The sequence below is a fragment of the Mchenga conophoros genome, linkage group LG16, assembly GCF_057382185.1.
Source record: "Mchenga conophoros isolate Kocher_MC1m ecotype Shallow Benthic linkage group LG16, M_conophoros_male_GT1.1, whole genome shotgun sequence".
NCBI classification, from domain to species: domain Eukaryota; kingdom Metazoa; phylum Chordata; class Actinopteri; order Cichliformes; family Cichlidae; genus Mchenga; species Mchenga conophoros.
Window position 1 is genome coordinate 17,386,720 of NC_140541.1, and position 17,173 is coordinate 17,403,892.

The 17,173-nt window shown below is 39.3% G+C and overlaps 1 protein-coding gene across 2 annotated transcripts; it reads right to left on the reverse strand.

Annotated features, from left to right (window-relative positions):
• Positions 1-1,046: 1,046 nt before the first annotated feature.
• col8a1a (collagen, type VIII, alpha 1a) lies at positions 1,047-13,427 on the reverse strand. 2 transcript variants are annotated; one of them, XM_085249043.1, is made up of 3 exons: positions 13,394-13,427; positions 5,577-5,874; positions 1,047-4,823 (listed from the first exon to the last, which is right to left on the reverse strand). In XM_085249043.1, the coding sequence occupies exons 2-3, from the start codon at positions 5,863-5,865 to the stop codon at positions 2,878-2,880; spliced, it is 2,235 nt and encodes a 744-aa protein (XP_085105169.1). In that variant the 5' UTR covers positions 5,866-5,874; positions 13,394-13,427; the 3' UTR covers positions 1,047-2,877. The 2 variants fall into 2 exon arrangements, with proteins under 2 accessions (XP_085105169.1, XP_085105170.1); XM_085249044.1 differs by lacking the exon at positions 13,394-13,427 and having other exon boundaries at positions 5,577-5,690; positions 5,724-6,173.
• Positions 13,428-17,173: the final 3,746 nt, after the last annotated feature.

Below are 17,173 nucleotides of genomic sequence, written 5' to 3' on the forward strand. Positions count from 1 at the left end.
TTCACGTCACAATCAATAGTTCTGTTATCTGATACTCTTTATTTGGTAGTATTGGTTAAGTTAATTAAGTTGATTAAGCATGATTGTCGCACTCTACAGGGCTAAAATACCAATTTATAATGTTTTTCTGCAAAAACGAAAAAGACGCTGACTTTAAGAAATTTGATTACATGTAAAATTTTCAGATAATTTTGTTACATAAGTACAATTGAAAACGTAAAATTGAATGGAAATTGGTCAAATGAAATGATTGACTGATTATGATTGATTGGTTATCTAAATATAAATTATCTCATATAAATATTTACAGACTGGAAACCTGTCTAGAGCGTAACCTGTCTCTTTTTTGTGTTTGTTTTATTGTTTTTAAGTCACACTATTAGATCGAAATTCAGTGCTACAAAGCATAATTAATATCGATGTTGATTTTCAGGCAACAGTTCTTGATGAATACACTTTAGGCATCCTGATATATACAAGGCTACATTTAGTAAATTATATTGATACGATGTAAAGTTTATTAAACCATGAGGGTCAAGTGGGTCAAATATGTTAAGCCTATAAAACCAGATCTCATGGAGGTGGTAAGTAAATGGCAGTGTGATTTTTTTTTTTTTTTACTCATATTTCTCTTCAAACTTTGATCTCTTCCAAAAAAAATACACATTTTCAGGATAGACAAAGGATATGACACTCTTGTTGTTCATTTGTCCTTTTACACTGCTTTCTGAAAACAAAGAATTAAGAAATGTTTCACCACATATGTTGTCTTAGGTTAATGAATAAATACTGCTACTATGGCTAGTGCTTACTGCTATTCACCTGCTTTGCATAATGGAATATTATCAAGTTGTTGGATTTAACATTATTTAACAGGAGTTTAATGAGATATGTGTGACAATCCTATCAATTTTTTTTTTATAAAGGAGTCTTCCAGTGCTTTCTTATTGTTTGCTCTTTAAATGTGCCATAACAGCTTTAGTCAAATGGGTTTCAGTGAAGCTCAAGATGATATCTGTGGCAATTCTTTTAATCAAACCATTTTTATTTAGAAAAACATCACAGACAATAACAACAAACTTGAAACATTGATACACATAATTTGATTACAATGACAATATTGGCACCAAAGTCATTATCATTTCCCGTGTTTGTTTTTTTTGTTTTTTTGCTGTTTATTGCATGCAAGTCATCAGCAGTAAAAATTACAACAACAACAACAATAACAATAAATTAATGACATAACTGTTGTTAATCAATTGCCGCAGCATTCAACACTTGCTTTAAGTCCATTAATGAATACAGAAAAACATGTAAAGGAAACACACTGCAGATACAGGAAACTTAATTTGGTCATCGCTCTTTTAAACATCTATAAACTGTTTTCCACATATTATGCCATCTTATTTGTAATTATACTCATAACAACTATAATGCACTGTGATATGCTTCTGTGGAAAAAATAATAATATGGCCTGCAAAACAGTCAAAGAATATAATCAGTTCATTTTTATGTAAAAGCAGTAAATAAAAATATTAACGGGTAACACTGGTTTTGACTTTAAAGGAGGACTCGGCGACTTGCAGTTCGGAGACTTGTTACCTATCAATGGGATTAGCTGTGGAATATTGTTTTGCACTATAAACCATCTGTAAACATGCAACTTTGTGTTTGTTTTCACGTAACACTGACATATAATTCAACTGTTTAGTTGGTGATAAAGAATTTTTGTTAAGTGTAAAATGTTAGGATGATAATGTACCAATATTTATTAGAGTATACTGAGTGGTTTTAATAGATCAGAGCAAAACTGTGTCCTATTTCCAATTCTAATACAGCACAATAACCACAAACCTACCTCAGAAAAATAAAACATAAAACTTATGATACATTCTTAAAATTTAAACCTCACTCAAGACCAATAATCAGCCAACAACACACTCAGGTTATTGACTTAATTTTGACAATCTATGTGTTGTGTAGCGTCTTTCTAAAGAAGAGTACACTAACTGCTGTTTCAGCTCACCAACCAGTACCAGTTGTCCCTTATACATACAATTCCTTCACTCAAGTCTTGTTCTTAACAGAACATTAGACTTAAAATGATCTTTACCCCCAGGTTTAGTCCTCTGCAACCCAATGTAGATACCAACACAAATAGAAATATATTTATCTAAAAAATAAACAAACAAAAATAAAACATGGCAATGTGCAGACTGCTGTAATGCAAACTTCATTGCTCCAATCTGAACTCTCATTTGAAAGAGATTTTTTTTCATACTTATTGTTATCACTAGAGAAAAGTCATTGATTATACAAATATATGCATGCAAAAAAATATATTTCCTGTTGAAATGAATGCTATCTTACTATTTTATACTTTCACATTATATGTTGCCACATGGGGTAGCTGCCAATTTTAAAGACATACAGGGACCAAATTTGACACAGCTGCAACAGTGTTACTATTATTATACCATCTCTTTTTACCCTCATTTACTTATACTTCCCTTCTATGTTTATACTAATAACTTCCACTCTTAAAATATGCGCATGAAAGTACCTTTGTAGCCATTTCTAAATTCTGTTTTTTTCTTCTTCTTTTTTTACATTCTTTTATACCATCCAGTGCTGTAAAAGAAAGATTTTTGCTCTCCCAATTAAACCATCTCTTTGGCTTCGTACAGATTTAATTTGCCAGATTTAATATCTTCTTTAAAATATATTATTTTGTCTTGTCTGTTGACGACACTATTTGCTTGCTGACTTTGCATTAAAAGTACGCTTAGTGTAAGGTAATCTGTGTTTTCTGTCATACAAAAATATGCTCTTGTGTTCTTCTTACCAAAGCCTCTCTCTCTCTGCAGTTTGTGGTTTTACATTGGATATAACAAGTACCCAGTGAAGGAGGAATGCACGTACTGTCCAGCATAAAGTCCTGAAGCCTGATCTGAGGGCAGCTGAATATACACAGTGTCCCCTAGCTGTAGAGGTAATACTGCACTCCCTGATGCTTGGTCTAGGAAACCCTTTTTGTATTCATCATATGTATACATTACAGGCTCATTGTTTCTCATTAAAGCAACCCAAACATTAGTTCCTTTGCAATGAATGTGGTAGGCAAAGTAATAAATACCAGGTACTTCACAAGTGAAAATTCCTGTCTGGGGGTTGTAGTTTTGGCGACCATTGTACAAAAGCTTGTCAAAGATGACTGGAGTGCCGACAGGTGGAAATGGAGTCATTGCTGTAGCTGTGAATGCTGGCATTTCCAGCCCACTGGGACCCATTACTTCTGCCCCATTGCCTCCATACTTGCCCTTCTTGCCATAACTTCCAGCTTTAACACCGTCTAGTCTTGGGCCCATCTCAGAAAGCACTCCTGCCATTTCAGGTGACACACTAGGTATTCCAGGTGGACCTGGTGGTCCAGGAGGGCCAGGCAGACCTCGTTGCCCAGGGAGTCCTGATGGGCCTTCTTTTCCTGGGGGTCCTATGGGACCAGGTAGACCTGGACCTCCTTCAACTGCAATGCCTGGTAGACCAGGAGGACCATAATCTCCTTTTGGTCCTTGAAGACCAGGGGGCCCAATTGGTCCTGCTGCACCATCCATTCCTGGGATTCCTTTAGGGCCTTGGGGCCCCACTTCACCTGGTTCACCTCTTTCTCCTTTGGGACCAGGAGGTCCCGAAGAACCAGGAACACCAGGTAGACCTTCAGGTCCAATGTCTCCTTTGGCACCAATTGGTCCTGGTGGGCCTCTTGGTCCTGGCTCTCCCTGGTCTCCTGGCAGGCCATCCTTTCCAGGTAACCCTTGAGGACCAGGCTCACCCTGGGCTCCATCAAAACCTTTAGATCCTTCTTCTCCACAATCTCCTTTAGGACCAGGTGCACCCATAGGCCCCGGGGGTCCAGTAGGGCCTGGATGACCTTCAGGACCTTTTGGTCCAGAAGGTCCAGGCGTACCAGGTAGACCGCTGTAACCCTTATCTCCCTTTGGTCCAGGTGATCCAGGTGGCCCACTCATACCTTTATCACCCTTTGGTCCTGGGAGTCCCGGTTTACCAAATCCTGGCAATCCTGGCTTTCCTGGCAAACCTGGTGGTCCTGGAAGACCTTTCACACCTGGCATGCCTGGTTGTCCTGGTAGACCATTTTGACCTGGCTTCCCTTGACCAGGTAGACCTGCTGGGCCAGGCTGTCCTTTTTCACCTGGTGGTCCAGCTGGCCCTTGATGTCCTGGATGTCCCTTTTCTCCTGGTGGTCCCTGTGGTCCTGGTGTGCCATTCAATCCAGGTTTACCAAAACCAGGCAATCCTCTTGGACCAGCAGGCCCAGGGAGCCCTGGAAGCCCTTTGTGTCCAGGTGGTCCTGGCAACCCCATCCCTTTGTCTCCTTTGGGTCCCGGCAGTCCTGGTAAACCTGGAAGACCTTTGTGACCTGGCTCACCTTTGGGCCCCATTTGACCTGGTAAACCTTGAACACCTGGTTTACCTATGCCTGGAAGTCCAGGTGGTCCTGGGGGTCCTTGAGGCCCTGGCTGTCCAGGTGGTCCTTCTTCACCCCTAGGGCCCATTTCTCCTTGAGGGCCAACAATACCAGTTCCTCCAGGTTTTCCAGGAAGCCCAGGAAAACCTGGTTTCCCAACTCCTGGAATTCCCGGTGGACCAGGAGGTCCAGGCCGTCCTGCAGGTCCTGGCAACCCATTCCCTGGAGGCCCAAGAGGTCCCGAAGGTCCCTCTGGTCCAGGTGGCCCAGGTGGCCCAGCAGGGCCTGGCTCTCCTTGGGGAATTCCCTCAGCACCACTAGGAATTGTCTGGCCTGTGAGAAATTAGTACATTATTCACACAGAAATAATAAATCTAAAAATTCACAGAGACATATTGTTTATAAAGTTTTAAAATGACACATACAAATGAATATTTGTTTCAATTTCTTTAGTTTAATATAAAAACGCCAATGATGACAGGTTGGCAGATATAAAATAGCATTTTTGCAGCAACAAGTTGATTGCCAATGGCCTGAAAACTTGGTGTGGTGTGCAGTGTGTCCCTTAAAGTTTTGAGGAAACCGGAAAAGTGAAGGACAAAAAGGTAAAAAGGTCTGATGTCATCTTGACAGAGAACAGATCAAAAGGAAGCCAACATATACAGAAGAGCTTTAAATGTCCTTCAAGAATCCTGGAGAACTATTCCTGCAGATTACTTAGAGAAATTACAAGAAATCTGTTTTGAGAGAGTTGAGGCTGTGTTGAAAAATAAAGGAGGCCAAATACTGACTTCCACCCTCTTTATAAATGTACAAACTCTGTTTTTGCCTTATATAGTGTATTTCGATTCATGATTGTACATGCTTCAATAAACTGCTGCATCTATTTCCATTTTCATAGCAAAATGTAAAGAAATGAGGGGTGACTCAAGACCTTTTCATAGTACCGTGTAACTGAGTACTTATATTATAAACTTAAGAGACATCTGTTTACTGGTCATTCTTTAGCTCGATAGTAGAGGTTCAAAATCCACATGTATGTATTGCTAAAGTTGGTGGCATAGGTCTTTAAAACTGTTTTCTTACCTTTGTCTTTGCCACCATTGTAGCTTCCCCCCTTATGAGCATTTTCCTTTCCCTTGTGCATGGGCATTGGTGGGAGCTCCTTGCTGTAATGGGGATACTGCATATAGGGCATGTCTTTGCCTAGGTACTGCTGCTGAGGAAAGCCACCTTTGCCCATGCCAATATGTTGGATATGCTGCATCGGTTGGTATGGCTGAGGATGCTGCTTGTGACCGTAGTATGCTCCTCCACTCACAAAGGTAAGAACTACAAGCTGTAGCAGGAAGAGGGGGGCAAGGAGGGGAGGCATGGCCAAGGCCTGTATGGTGGATAGAGAAGACAAGATTTGATGAAGCTCCAGATGTTTTTACAAGTTTTTTTTTATTTTTTTTATGGTATGCAGATAAGTATTTCTTGCAATATCATGAAGCTCAAGTGGGTAGCTCTATCTGCAAAGTGGAGGCAGTGTACAACCACACTCTGTCTCCCTCTGCTGGATATACGAAGGGACAATAGACTTGCCCCTGATGTGAGTCTCAGTACCTTAGATATAACATTGTTACTGGTGTACAAAAAGTTTGAGTTTTTAATTTGTTTTCAGGATGATCTCGATAAGTAGAAAGACAATAGATTAAGGAAATGAGCTTGGCAAAAAGCTAGGTTATTTTATTCCTTTTGCAGCTCAGCAGTTAGCAGCCAAGCCTAACATTAAAAAAGTGATTAGGTTTGACAATTTTACTTAGGATATTCTAGAAAAGCACAATCATTATTATGACCCTCTAGAAACATTTTTTTCATTAAACAAAAAATGATAAATGCCTTCAATGTCCTAATATTACAATTGATCTTCAAATCTCTCATTTTTACCCTCCTAGAAGAAATCTTTTACATTAGCAAACACGTTTTATGAAGAAAAAAGCACAAATTAAATATAACAATCAAATGGAAAATTTTAAGATGATATATGTCCTTTGATTCATAAAAATGCTGAAAAAATGCTTAATATGATTTTCTAAATATTTTTCTTCGATACCCCTTCACTTGTGCTTTTTCCAGTTTCAATTTGACACTCAAATTTACAATTTTTACATAAAAACCACATATTTTTTTTAAAAAAAGTATTGATACAAGTTGTCTGGATTTCTGCAGCAAAAAATCTCAGTTTTTCTCAGAGTTCATGTCCTGGAAACGATCATAATTAAGCAGTAACACAGCAGTACCTTGGATATTTGCAGAGGTGACATGTGCAATACTATAACATTATTATTATTATTACTATTATTATTATTGTGATGATGATGGAGATTTATACAGCCTGAATGAACTAGAAGATTGTTAAGAGGAAGTAACACTTGAGCGAACATTTATTTTTTATCTTGTTTTTAAAAGTGGGTGAAGTATTTCTGCCACCTATAAGCTAACTCACTGGTATGCAGTGAGTTGGCACTCACTGGCTGAAAATTCTCAATAATCGTGCAAAAATGGCAGAGAGAAAGATTCTGCCACCTGTGTTTGGCATAAGTAGACTACAAGATCCACATAAAACAAGGTGTGGCCTCCAACCTGGTGTAATAGCAAAGCATGTAATAGGAATCCAAACACTAGACCGGTGTGTCTATTACATGTGTTGCCATTATATCGGGTTTTGTCCTCTCAGACTGAGTGTGCTGAGGTAGGATCTGTTCATTTTACATTCAGATCCAATAAGTACATCTGTCAGCAAATAAAGTTGAAGCCCAACTGTGCAGCTTTTACTACCTTTTAATGTGCTTCAGTATATCCATTTTTTCAACCTTAAACTGCTTTAAACAGATAACTAAAAACAAAGCAAGTAAAAGCAACTTTTCTTGGTGCTGCTCCTCTGAGTATATACTTATTACTTATTACTGATTTAGTCTTTCTTAAAAGTATCTTTTTCATCTCAGACTGAGTCCTCTTCCCTACTCCATGCACAGCTTCAAACACAGTCCTGGTCCAAATTTTATTACAGCCAACTCATCTCTAGCTTCACATCCTAAACCACATCCTTTATGTCCTCTTCATCACCGGCACTTTGGATCTTTCCTGCATTCTGACCTTTTCTCAGCTGTCTGGTGATTTTGACATGGCAATGCCACTGTCTCCCCCAGTGAGAGCTTGTCTTTGAACAGAGTCCACCAAGTTTCTGCGGTGACAGAGGCCAGACGTGGCAAAGAGTCCACAGGGATGCCACTGACGTCTCTCAACAAGAACTGGGACTCTTTCTTTTTTCCCCCCCATGTGAACTGGAAGCTGTTCAGTGTTTCCATTATTCTTATCGGTGGCATGAAGCCTGAAGACATTACACACAATTATAAATGTAATGACTGAAAGGTGTGACTAAAAGGGCTGGGTGAGTGGGTTAGAAAAAAGACATTAACTGATCCTAAAATATTTCTTAGATTAAAATATTCAGATGCGTTTTTGCAGTGGTGATATCAGTGATGGATATTTAATACTGCGTAATGATTTTGACCAAACACAATATATGTATGAAACAAGCAAAGAAAACAAATGTGGCAGTTTTACTGCCCTTCAGGTACGTCCCAGCTCAGAGTTGGTATGTGTGTGTGTGTGTGTGTGTGTGTGTGTGTGTGTGTGTGTGTGTGTATAGATGTTTTTAAAGTGGTGGAAATATTCTGAAAAAACTTGCAGATCAGAGACACCACACAACGAAGGTCTGTTCAGTGTCACATAGCAACACTAAAGAGTTGTTATGGTGCCTGCAGAGAGATGGAAATACCGCCTGTCTTTACCTCCCGTGCTTTTCTCCAGCACATTATTCTACATAGGTGTTGCCTCCCTACAGACTTATTCGTACACCAAGGCCACTTTCAGACTTTGACATAAACATTAGGCAGCAATTTCCAAGTGTCAACTTGTTATTAGAGAAAACAGAAAGAGAGACGCCTGGGTTTATAACAAAGTGCCTCTAAATGATTCTGTTATACAGACTAAGTGCTAATATCATTCTTCTGTGTCCACACAGATGGCAGACATGGAGTCACGTATAACTGTGGCACAGATGTGAGAAGACATGATGGCGTGAGTAACGTGTTGTGCCGTTTCTCACACCTGTAGGATTTACAGTTTAATTCTAGTACTGGTGTAAAACAATGCAACTACCTCAGTGATGACAGGCAATCATTTGCAGCAGGAACAACAACTATGCTTTTCATTTCCATGCCAGGCAGATGCCACCCGTGTGTCATTTGGTTCACACTCCTCTCACAGATATTTGTTTCAAAGTCTGTTAAGAAAAATTAGACTTTCTATAATAATATTAATATTATAAATTGGAATTGGTATTTTCCTTTGCAATTGTATTTTCTACACTGCATATGCAGAAGTTTATGGTCATTCAAGCGGCTTTGGGAGAGTGTACTTTGACACAGAAAGGTTTGAGTTGCAGTCTTAAAACAATTAGTGTTGGTGGGAACACTCGGTAAAAGACACCAACACTATAGTCAACCATGCATTTATCTCCAAAGCCCCTCTGCATTGAGCAAAAACATGTTGATATTTAGCCGCTGCCTTTGCATGGGCACTCAAAGTCATGAATGTCACAACTTCATCACAAACCAAATTTTAAAATGTAAGCTGGTTATGGAGCTAGACACAAACTTCATCTTGTATATTTTATGAGATGGAAACAGTCTCTGAATCTAGGTAATGAAAGCCACGCACAAGTGCTTTCATCTTGCATTCTTTCTCATGGCCAGCAGGGGGTGACTTCTTTGACCATAAAAAGTGAGACTGCATATAAGCTTATGAGAGAATAACTGTAATGCTCACTTAATATATGTCCAAAGTAACTACTTTCCAGATAACTTAATGGTCTCAATTACTGGTTTGAAGTCTTAATTAATACAGCATGATGTTCATTTTGTGAATTATGTTTCCATTTATAAAAAAGTAGATGATAAATCAGGGTGTGTTTTAGGGTGTGGCTAAAGTGATTCACAATATTCTACTGTTTGATCTCTTCTTTTCTTGATCAGATCCATCTCTGATTTGATAACCCTATTTTCAAAATAGTAAAACATCCATCCATCCACCCATCCATCCATCCATCCATCCATCCATCCATCCATCCATCCATCCTCTTCCACTCCAGGATCATGGGAGGATGGACTCTATCTGTGGTGTCACAGTGAGAGTGAGAGTAGGGTGCACTGAAGATAGCAGCGAATCAGCAATAATCAAAATCTTTCACACAGTTTGTCATTGAGTTATTTAGTAAAACACCACAAACAGTTAGCTCAGGACAGCGTTAAAAGAGATTTATTTCTCTAAAGCTGTGTCATTAACTATAACAAAAGCTTATCCAAACACATTTGTTGAAATTTCTCTCAGGATTTCTCAGGTGTTACAGAATGAGGATTATATTCTATCAACCTGGCTCCTATAGTTGGATAATTAATCTTCATTGAGCATTACGTAAAATGAGACGTCAGCCTTTGGAGACAAGGAGTTACAAATGTCTGCTTTAACAACCCTGTTTGTTCAGCATCTGCTGCCAAGCTCATATGTGGCTCGTCACACACCACTGGGCTCTCAGCATGAGCTGCTGCTCAGGCACTTCTAAAAATAAGCAGGCAGAAGTAGTCTACCTTGTACGCCCATCTGTCATGTAGGTATTTGAATTAGTATCTGTCTGTTGAGTGTGAATCCTCTTCCTTAAATACTTCCAGATGTCCATCTTCTTGACATTTTACACAAGCGAAACACAGTAAATTCATCAGGGGTGGGACAAAAAAAGAAAGGACTCGTGGTCATCATATGAGTGTAACATGTAGGTTTTGCTTAGTCAACCCACACCTGGCGCACATTGAGGTGTGGGCTAGTGCAGGTCATACAAGTGGCAATCACTGGAATCTCATTAAAGTTACAACAGCTGCACAAATCCCTGTAGACAAATATGTAAAGAAAAAGGCAGGATGCCACTAAACTGCAGTGGGTCTAAATGACCTTACATCTGGAGTTTACCTTCAGACGTATTGACTGATTGATTAGAAAAATCAAATAATAAAAAAGTAATAATAATAATTAATAATGTAAGATGATCAGTTTTTGTCAGTAATAGAGAAGCAGTTAGGAAGCGATGTGAGGACAAATAGTGCTCTTAAATATAATTAATATAGAAGTCTGCATCATCAGTTTCAATACAAAACAATTGGAAAGAATTACACAGATGACCACAACAAGTCAGAGCTGATCAACTACTCTGTTATGTACACACAGCGATTGCGGCTGATGGATGAGGCAGCCAAGTATACACAACTAAGCGGTGTGGCACATTCTTACACAGACACACGTTCAGTCTTCCTTTGCTTTACACTGAGATGGAAATATTAGCACTGTCTCCCACCCTCACGCCTTCAGACACATCTGTCTCTGACATCTGTCTGTCTACACTGTCTGACAGACTTTTCTCACTGTCTCCCTTTCTCTCTGTGTCTGCACAGAGACATGTCTGTTCTTCAGCATCAGTCGCGTTTCTTTCCTCGATGTCTTCCCCTGTCTGTTTGCTCCTACTGACCTTTTTCCTCCCTTTGGAAACATACAGGCTCAGCGACCTGAGACCACTCAGTCACCTCCTAGACTGTGGTGGAGGTCAGAGGACAAGACGGCATGTTTCAGGAAACCACAGCGGGGAAAGTTTAGTGCACACAATATTCACTTAGCCTTTATGATACAGGCTGTCTGACAAAAACAGTTTAATCCCCACTGAAATTGCTTGACAAACCACACTGCCTTCCTCTCTTCACCGCAAACCAGCTGCAGATTCATACTTGATGCCAGCAGTACCCTTGCACTCAATCTTGGTAACTGCCCTGGTGTTGGTTGTGGTTTCTGGGCGAAAGGCAAAGACATTTGCAGCTCCTCGGCTCCCTAAATGCAGCTTTTATCACAAAGCACACCTTGTAAAATTAACACCTCCTAGAGTCAAGCTGCAAAAGTCCTCATTCAAACAAACCCTATGCACAAACCACAGCAACACAGCTACACACACACTGCCACAGCTGTGCAGCTAAATGACCAAACTGTTTACTTCTTTCCCTCTGCTTTGCTCAACCATCATTCTGGGTTTTCACAGCATTCTTTTGTCTCTTTGTCCAATGCATTCCTGAAGTTTGGTGTTGTGGGGTGCAGCTATGCTGTGCCTGCACACATTCACTGTTTAAAAAACCTTTGTTTTGTGCACACGGCCGACTGAATCTGTTGCACAGTAAAGTCACAGGCCACACACCGATTCTATACTACAATGTTTTTGTTTTAGGAATTTTTTTCATTTTGTTAGACATGGCACAGTTGAAAGTAAAAGAAGACCACTCTAATTTGTCATGTGTTGTCATATTTTGATATATTTTGATAACAACTTTTTATTGGTCATATTATATCGGGTAAAAATCACCCGGCATTAGTGATTGTGCTACTTTTATAGCGATAGGGTTAATAAACTATGTTCCCCTGAACATCATGTGCAAAAACAAAACGTATGCACAAACCAATGTAAATGGTTAGTGTCAGATTATTAATTTAAAAGTGTTTACTGCTGTTGTTGTTGTTGTTATTTTATGTTGAAACTGTATATGATGTGGTTTCCACTGAATGTGTGACCAAGAATAGTGTTAAAGTTTAGTTACCAATGAGCCACTATCACTGAGACGCCATCTTTAGATTAGTTGCTGAAATTGTTTAATACAACAGCCTTTGCTAACTGGGTCATGCAAGCAATGAGTATTCTGATAAAAGTTATGCTGTTCCATACTTTAGCAATATAAATGTGAGCTTATTACTCACAGGTACACAGTAATAAGCTGTTTATGGATACTATAGAACTGTATTTTTTTTACTATAAGAAAATAGTGACACTGTAAAACAACAGTAGAAAGCCTGTAATTGTGCCCCTGAGGACCATATGTAAGTAAACAGTTGCATTTTTGTATTGGTGTGTTGTTTTAATTAAAAGTCATACAGCTTTAAAAAAAAATGTTGTCTCCTTAGTGTACTGTTCAAGGGAAGTAACCTACCAGCTATTGTACATAGTCATAATCACAGACTTTAAGTGAGAATATAAATTTATCATTGCTGAGACTCAACCTTTCCTCAGTTTGCACTCTCCTCCTACATGTCTGATCAGGTGGTTTGATCCTAATAAGAAATAGCCAAATCTCAATCCTTTTACTGACAATGAGCCAAACGAAACTATGGAGAGATGTCAGAGAAAGAAAGCATCACAAAGCAAATTGGACCGCAGAGACAGAGCTGCTGTGGACCAAAGGCAGTGTTTGCTCTACAGTCTCTTCTCACCAAACTGCTGCTCTTACCGCCATCACATGCATCTGCAAGTTTGGCTTCAGCCTTTCTGCACACAGGCATGCACGCAAAGCATTTGAATGGATATTTGCGTCCAGCGCTGGGTTTACTGAGAAGCTCAGAGTGATGCTGTGCATGAAGGATTTAGAGGAACGCCCATCCATCTAACTTAAGGGATGCTCCGCCCGCTTCTCAGCAGCATGATGGTGTGTCAAAAATATTAATTACATCTTAGCAATGTGTCATAAAACACAACACATGAGTTAGACAACAACATAATGGAAGATGAATATTTCTGGAACTTTAAAAAAATATATCTGTAGTATAATTTTATTCCTTAATAAAAGCATGCTTTAAAAAAATCACAGACAGAAGTGGATACCTTAAAATGAATGTCATTTCTAGTGTTATTAAAAAAACACGCTATAAACAAAAAAACAAACAAAAAGAAAAAAAGTATTTAAAAGATAAGATACAAAATTTCAATAATTCCTTACCTTTGTAAATAACTTTACTGGAAAAAAATCAGACTCTCAGACAGAATAGCAGACAGCCACGCAAAGAGAACTCTAGCAAGTGAGCTCATAACACATGCACACCTTGAGGACTCAGCTTTTTATCTGCTGCAGGGTGGAGTCACTGGGGTGAGAGAGAAAGAGGCAAAGGGAGAGAGAAAGGGGAAGGGTGGGATGGAGGAAGCAATGGAGCGACTGCGATTTGACGGAGAGTAAATATCACTTTGCAAAAGGTTATGCCAGAATTTATAGTGGCAAAACATCCTCACATCCCCCTGCTGAGTGTCAGCAGTGGATGAGAATGATGAAACAGGAATGTTTCCCTCATTAATGATGTGATGTACTTGATGCAGTAACAAGCAGAGTAATTAATTAATCTATGTGAGCTCAGAGACGGTGCAGCTGGCTGCTTGCAACCACCTGTTCTGGTACACACCTGGGAGAAAAACACCTTTAAAACAGTTGAGCCTATAAATAAGTTAAACATTACTGTACCTGCAAATTAATGAACTTCTAAGGAAATTGTAACTGGTATTGTCCTCTTTACTTTTAATGTACTTTTAATCTATGATCTGCACCTACATTAGTATTTAAAATAGTGTTTTTTGTATATAGAAAACTTTTCCGATTAGGTAGATCTGCTTCCACTACTTGACTGTATTTCAGTGATAATACCTTCCAACCCCATGTGCAGTTCACTGAAACACATCCTATGTTGCCAGGAGCTTTGGTTTCACTCATGACGATTGCATTTCATCATCAGTGTTTATTCAACGTTTGTCCAAAACAGAGGGGGAAAATAACATCCTGCTGTGAACGCCTGTGCATGCAAAAGTGCGAACAAGTCAGCATCGAGTGCGGTGGAAAGCTTGCCGATGTGTACCTGGAGGGAGCATTCAGTCACAGCCTCAGACTAAAAATACTCTCTTTCTCAGAGTTTCTTTGTCCGTCTGTGACGACAGATGCTTTCCAGGACAGTTTTGACACGTGTGTTCGACAAGTTTCTTATAACAATCTAGTAACTCTGACGTGTCTCGCCACCTAAATATATACAGCATGTACACAAAGTGTGACTCTGTTCTTCAGCTCTGACTGTGCGTTGGCATTTATTTCCTTTGCGTAAACTGCCATGCTCTTTGCTCGTGAGATTTTAGATGCGGAACAGAGACCAGCAGTGTGTCTTTCCTGAGGGTAACCGCACACACAGCGCGTGTGTGCGGTTCCAAAATGACACAGTGGTGTAAAAGGGTGGATGTCCTGTTGAATCTCCAACAGCCAAGTGTTAGCTGAGTCAGCTTACTGGTTCAGGCCTGATTTGGTTGACGAGGACTGTTAATGTGGATGATGTTCTCATTGGTATCAAATATTTATGGCAAACATGTAACACAGTAAAAAGACAAATGCTCTAAAGAGGTTATCCTTCATTAAAGAGATTATCAGCTCAAACCATTTAAAAAAACAAAACACTGCTGTGATATTTGTAGATGTTGTGTAGGCCTGGTCTTAAGTCTAAATACCTCATGGCAGTTTTGATCTCTAAGGACCTTTGCTTGTAATTGTTCGCTTCCCTCCCACACAAACAGATAACTCTTATAAATGCAATAAATACACCACGCACACACAGACACACACTTTGAGTTGCAGTGTGAACCGTACACGATACCCAGGGTGTAATGAGTTGTGTGTGTTTGCCCTCGTGCTTTAACTCTCTTCCTGTTCCATTAATGAAGTCCTTTTTGTATCCTGCAGCAAGTGAAAGTAGGCCCGGTGTACTGATCAAATAGTCAAAGAAAACATTATTGCTGCTTTAACAGATAGATACTATAGTCTTTTTCAAAAGAAGTAGGTAGTTGGAAGAGCTGGGCTCCCAGCCATAATGTTCAGCTGGAACACCCCTTGTAGGTGGACTCCACGCTCAAAAAGGCAGACTAGTCACATGAACCCCAACTTTGCTATTCAAGATGGCAGCAGTGCGTGTAAACAGCAGTAAAACTGCTACCAGTGTTGTGTATTATTAATTTACTAAATAACCTACACAGGAAACTTTAAATAAGTCCCAGTACATTCATAAACTGCTCACATATATGTTTCATTTTTTGAAACTCACACTCAACTTGCCATGTGAAAGCCATAAAAGATAAGAGATGAGACTAAAGTAAATCTGGATGTTTTGCACATAATATATAATAAGTTAACAAAAAACTTGAATTTTGCTTCGATTCCTCCTTTAGAGGCACTTTTGTAAATGGCCTGTATTTGTACAGCACTTTACTTAGTCCCTAAGGACTCCAAAGCGCTTTACACTACATTCAGTCATCCACCCATTCACAGACACATTCACACACTGGTGATGGCAAGCTACGTTGTAGCCACAGCTGCCCTGGGGCGCACTGACAGAGGCAAGGCTGCCGGACACAGGCGCCAACTGGCGTCAACGGGCCCTCTGACCACCACCACTTGTTTCACAAGCTAATGACTGGAAAATCAGTAACTCACTGAAGTAGCGAAAAATGTAAAGACCAATAAAATGAGAGGGGAAATTACTTTTCACTATATTATGGAGCTGGGAAGGACACTGAGGAAGCTCCTCATGATCACATTAATAAATGAAAGCTGACAGTCGAGCTGTGCAATACTGCAAATGGATCTGATACCAAGTAAATGCAGATTGCCGACTCCAATAGCGATACAGATACTTTTAACCTATAAAAGCAGCTTATGTAGGGCAGAGCATTGTGTCATGATTTATTAAATTTATTTGCCTTGAATCATCAATAATTAATCATGAATTATGAATTCATTCATTCATTGGATAGAATACATTTTAATGACCACTAAATCACTGTGGTGTTTGCTTTCCACAATAATCAGTTAACAGAACAAAACACACCTTTCAGCATAGTTCATGTTTTTTCATGTATTTTGAAACTGGGTTTCAAAATACATGAAAAAACATGAACTATGAAAAAAAGGTTCAGACATTTTTTCATAGTTCATGTTTGAGGTGTATTTTTTATTTTTATTTTTTTAAATTAACACAATTAAGTGGGCTACATGAACATAGAGGATAGAAACAAAGTATCGATTCTATCACACTAGTATCAATGTGACACCAATACCAGCGCTGGTATCGATACGCCGATATTTGGATTGAACGTCCCACCTCTATCATACAGTGGCTGCAGAGTGAGTTATTAGGAGACTCATTGCTCAGACAAACACTGACTTGCATGCAGTATATAAGATAGAGTGGCTTTGTTTTTCCACCTGCTGGCAAGCTCCCTTTGTGCTCTGAGAAAGTTTATGATGCATATTATGCACGACTTTGAAAAAAGCCCCTGATGAGAGTTGCACTGAGTATTTGTGTTTCTGCCTAACAGAGTTCCAGAGGGACAAGCACCTAGACAATTAATTAAAACACTCATTTGGCCCAAATATAGGATATAGTTTGTTAACAGTAAAAGCGAGTAGATTGCACATAGAATGGTAGCTAGACAGAAGACACAGTAGTATTGTGTGGAAATGTGCTGTCCTTAATTATTAGATGTAACCAATGTGTGCCCATTCTGCCATTCATTCTCACTTCTTGACTATTATGTGTGACCTCTACTCTTCAAATCATGAATACTTGTGTTTAGTTCATGCACAGTACATATACATCCCACCAACTGAATTCAACATGGCAACTGTCGATGCATTTTTAAATATTTGAAGGGCCGCAAGTGTACTTTTTACAGTTATAAAGCCCATCACCATAGGAGC

What these genes read in the sequence shown, in the direction of transcription:
- col8a1a (XM_085249043.1), bottom strand. Translation starts at nt 5,865, where the DNA reads ATGCCTCCCCTCCTTGCCCCCCTCTTCCTGCTACAGCTTGTAGTTCTT. An exon ending in CAATGGTGGCAAAGACAAAG is followed by an intron (nt 4,824 to 5,576) that starts GTAAGAAAACAG and finishes AATTTCTCACAG; the next exon opens with GCCAGACAATTCCTAGTGGT.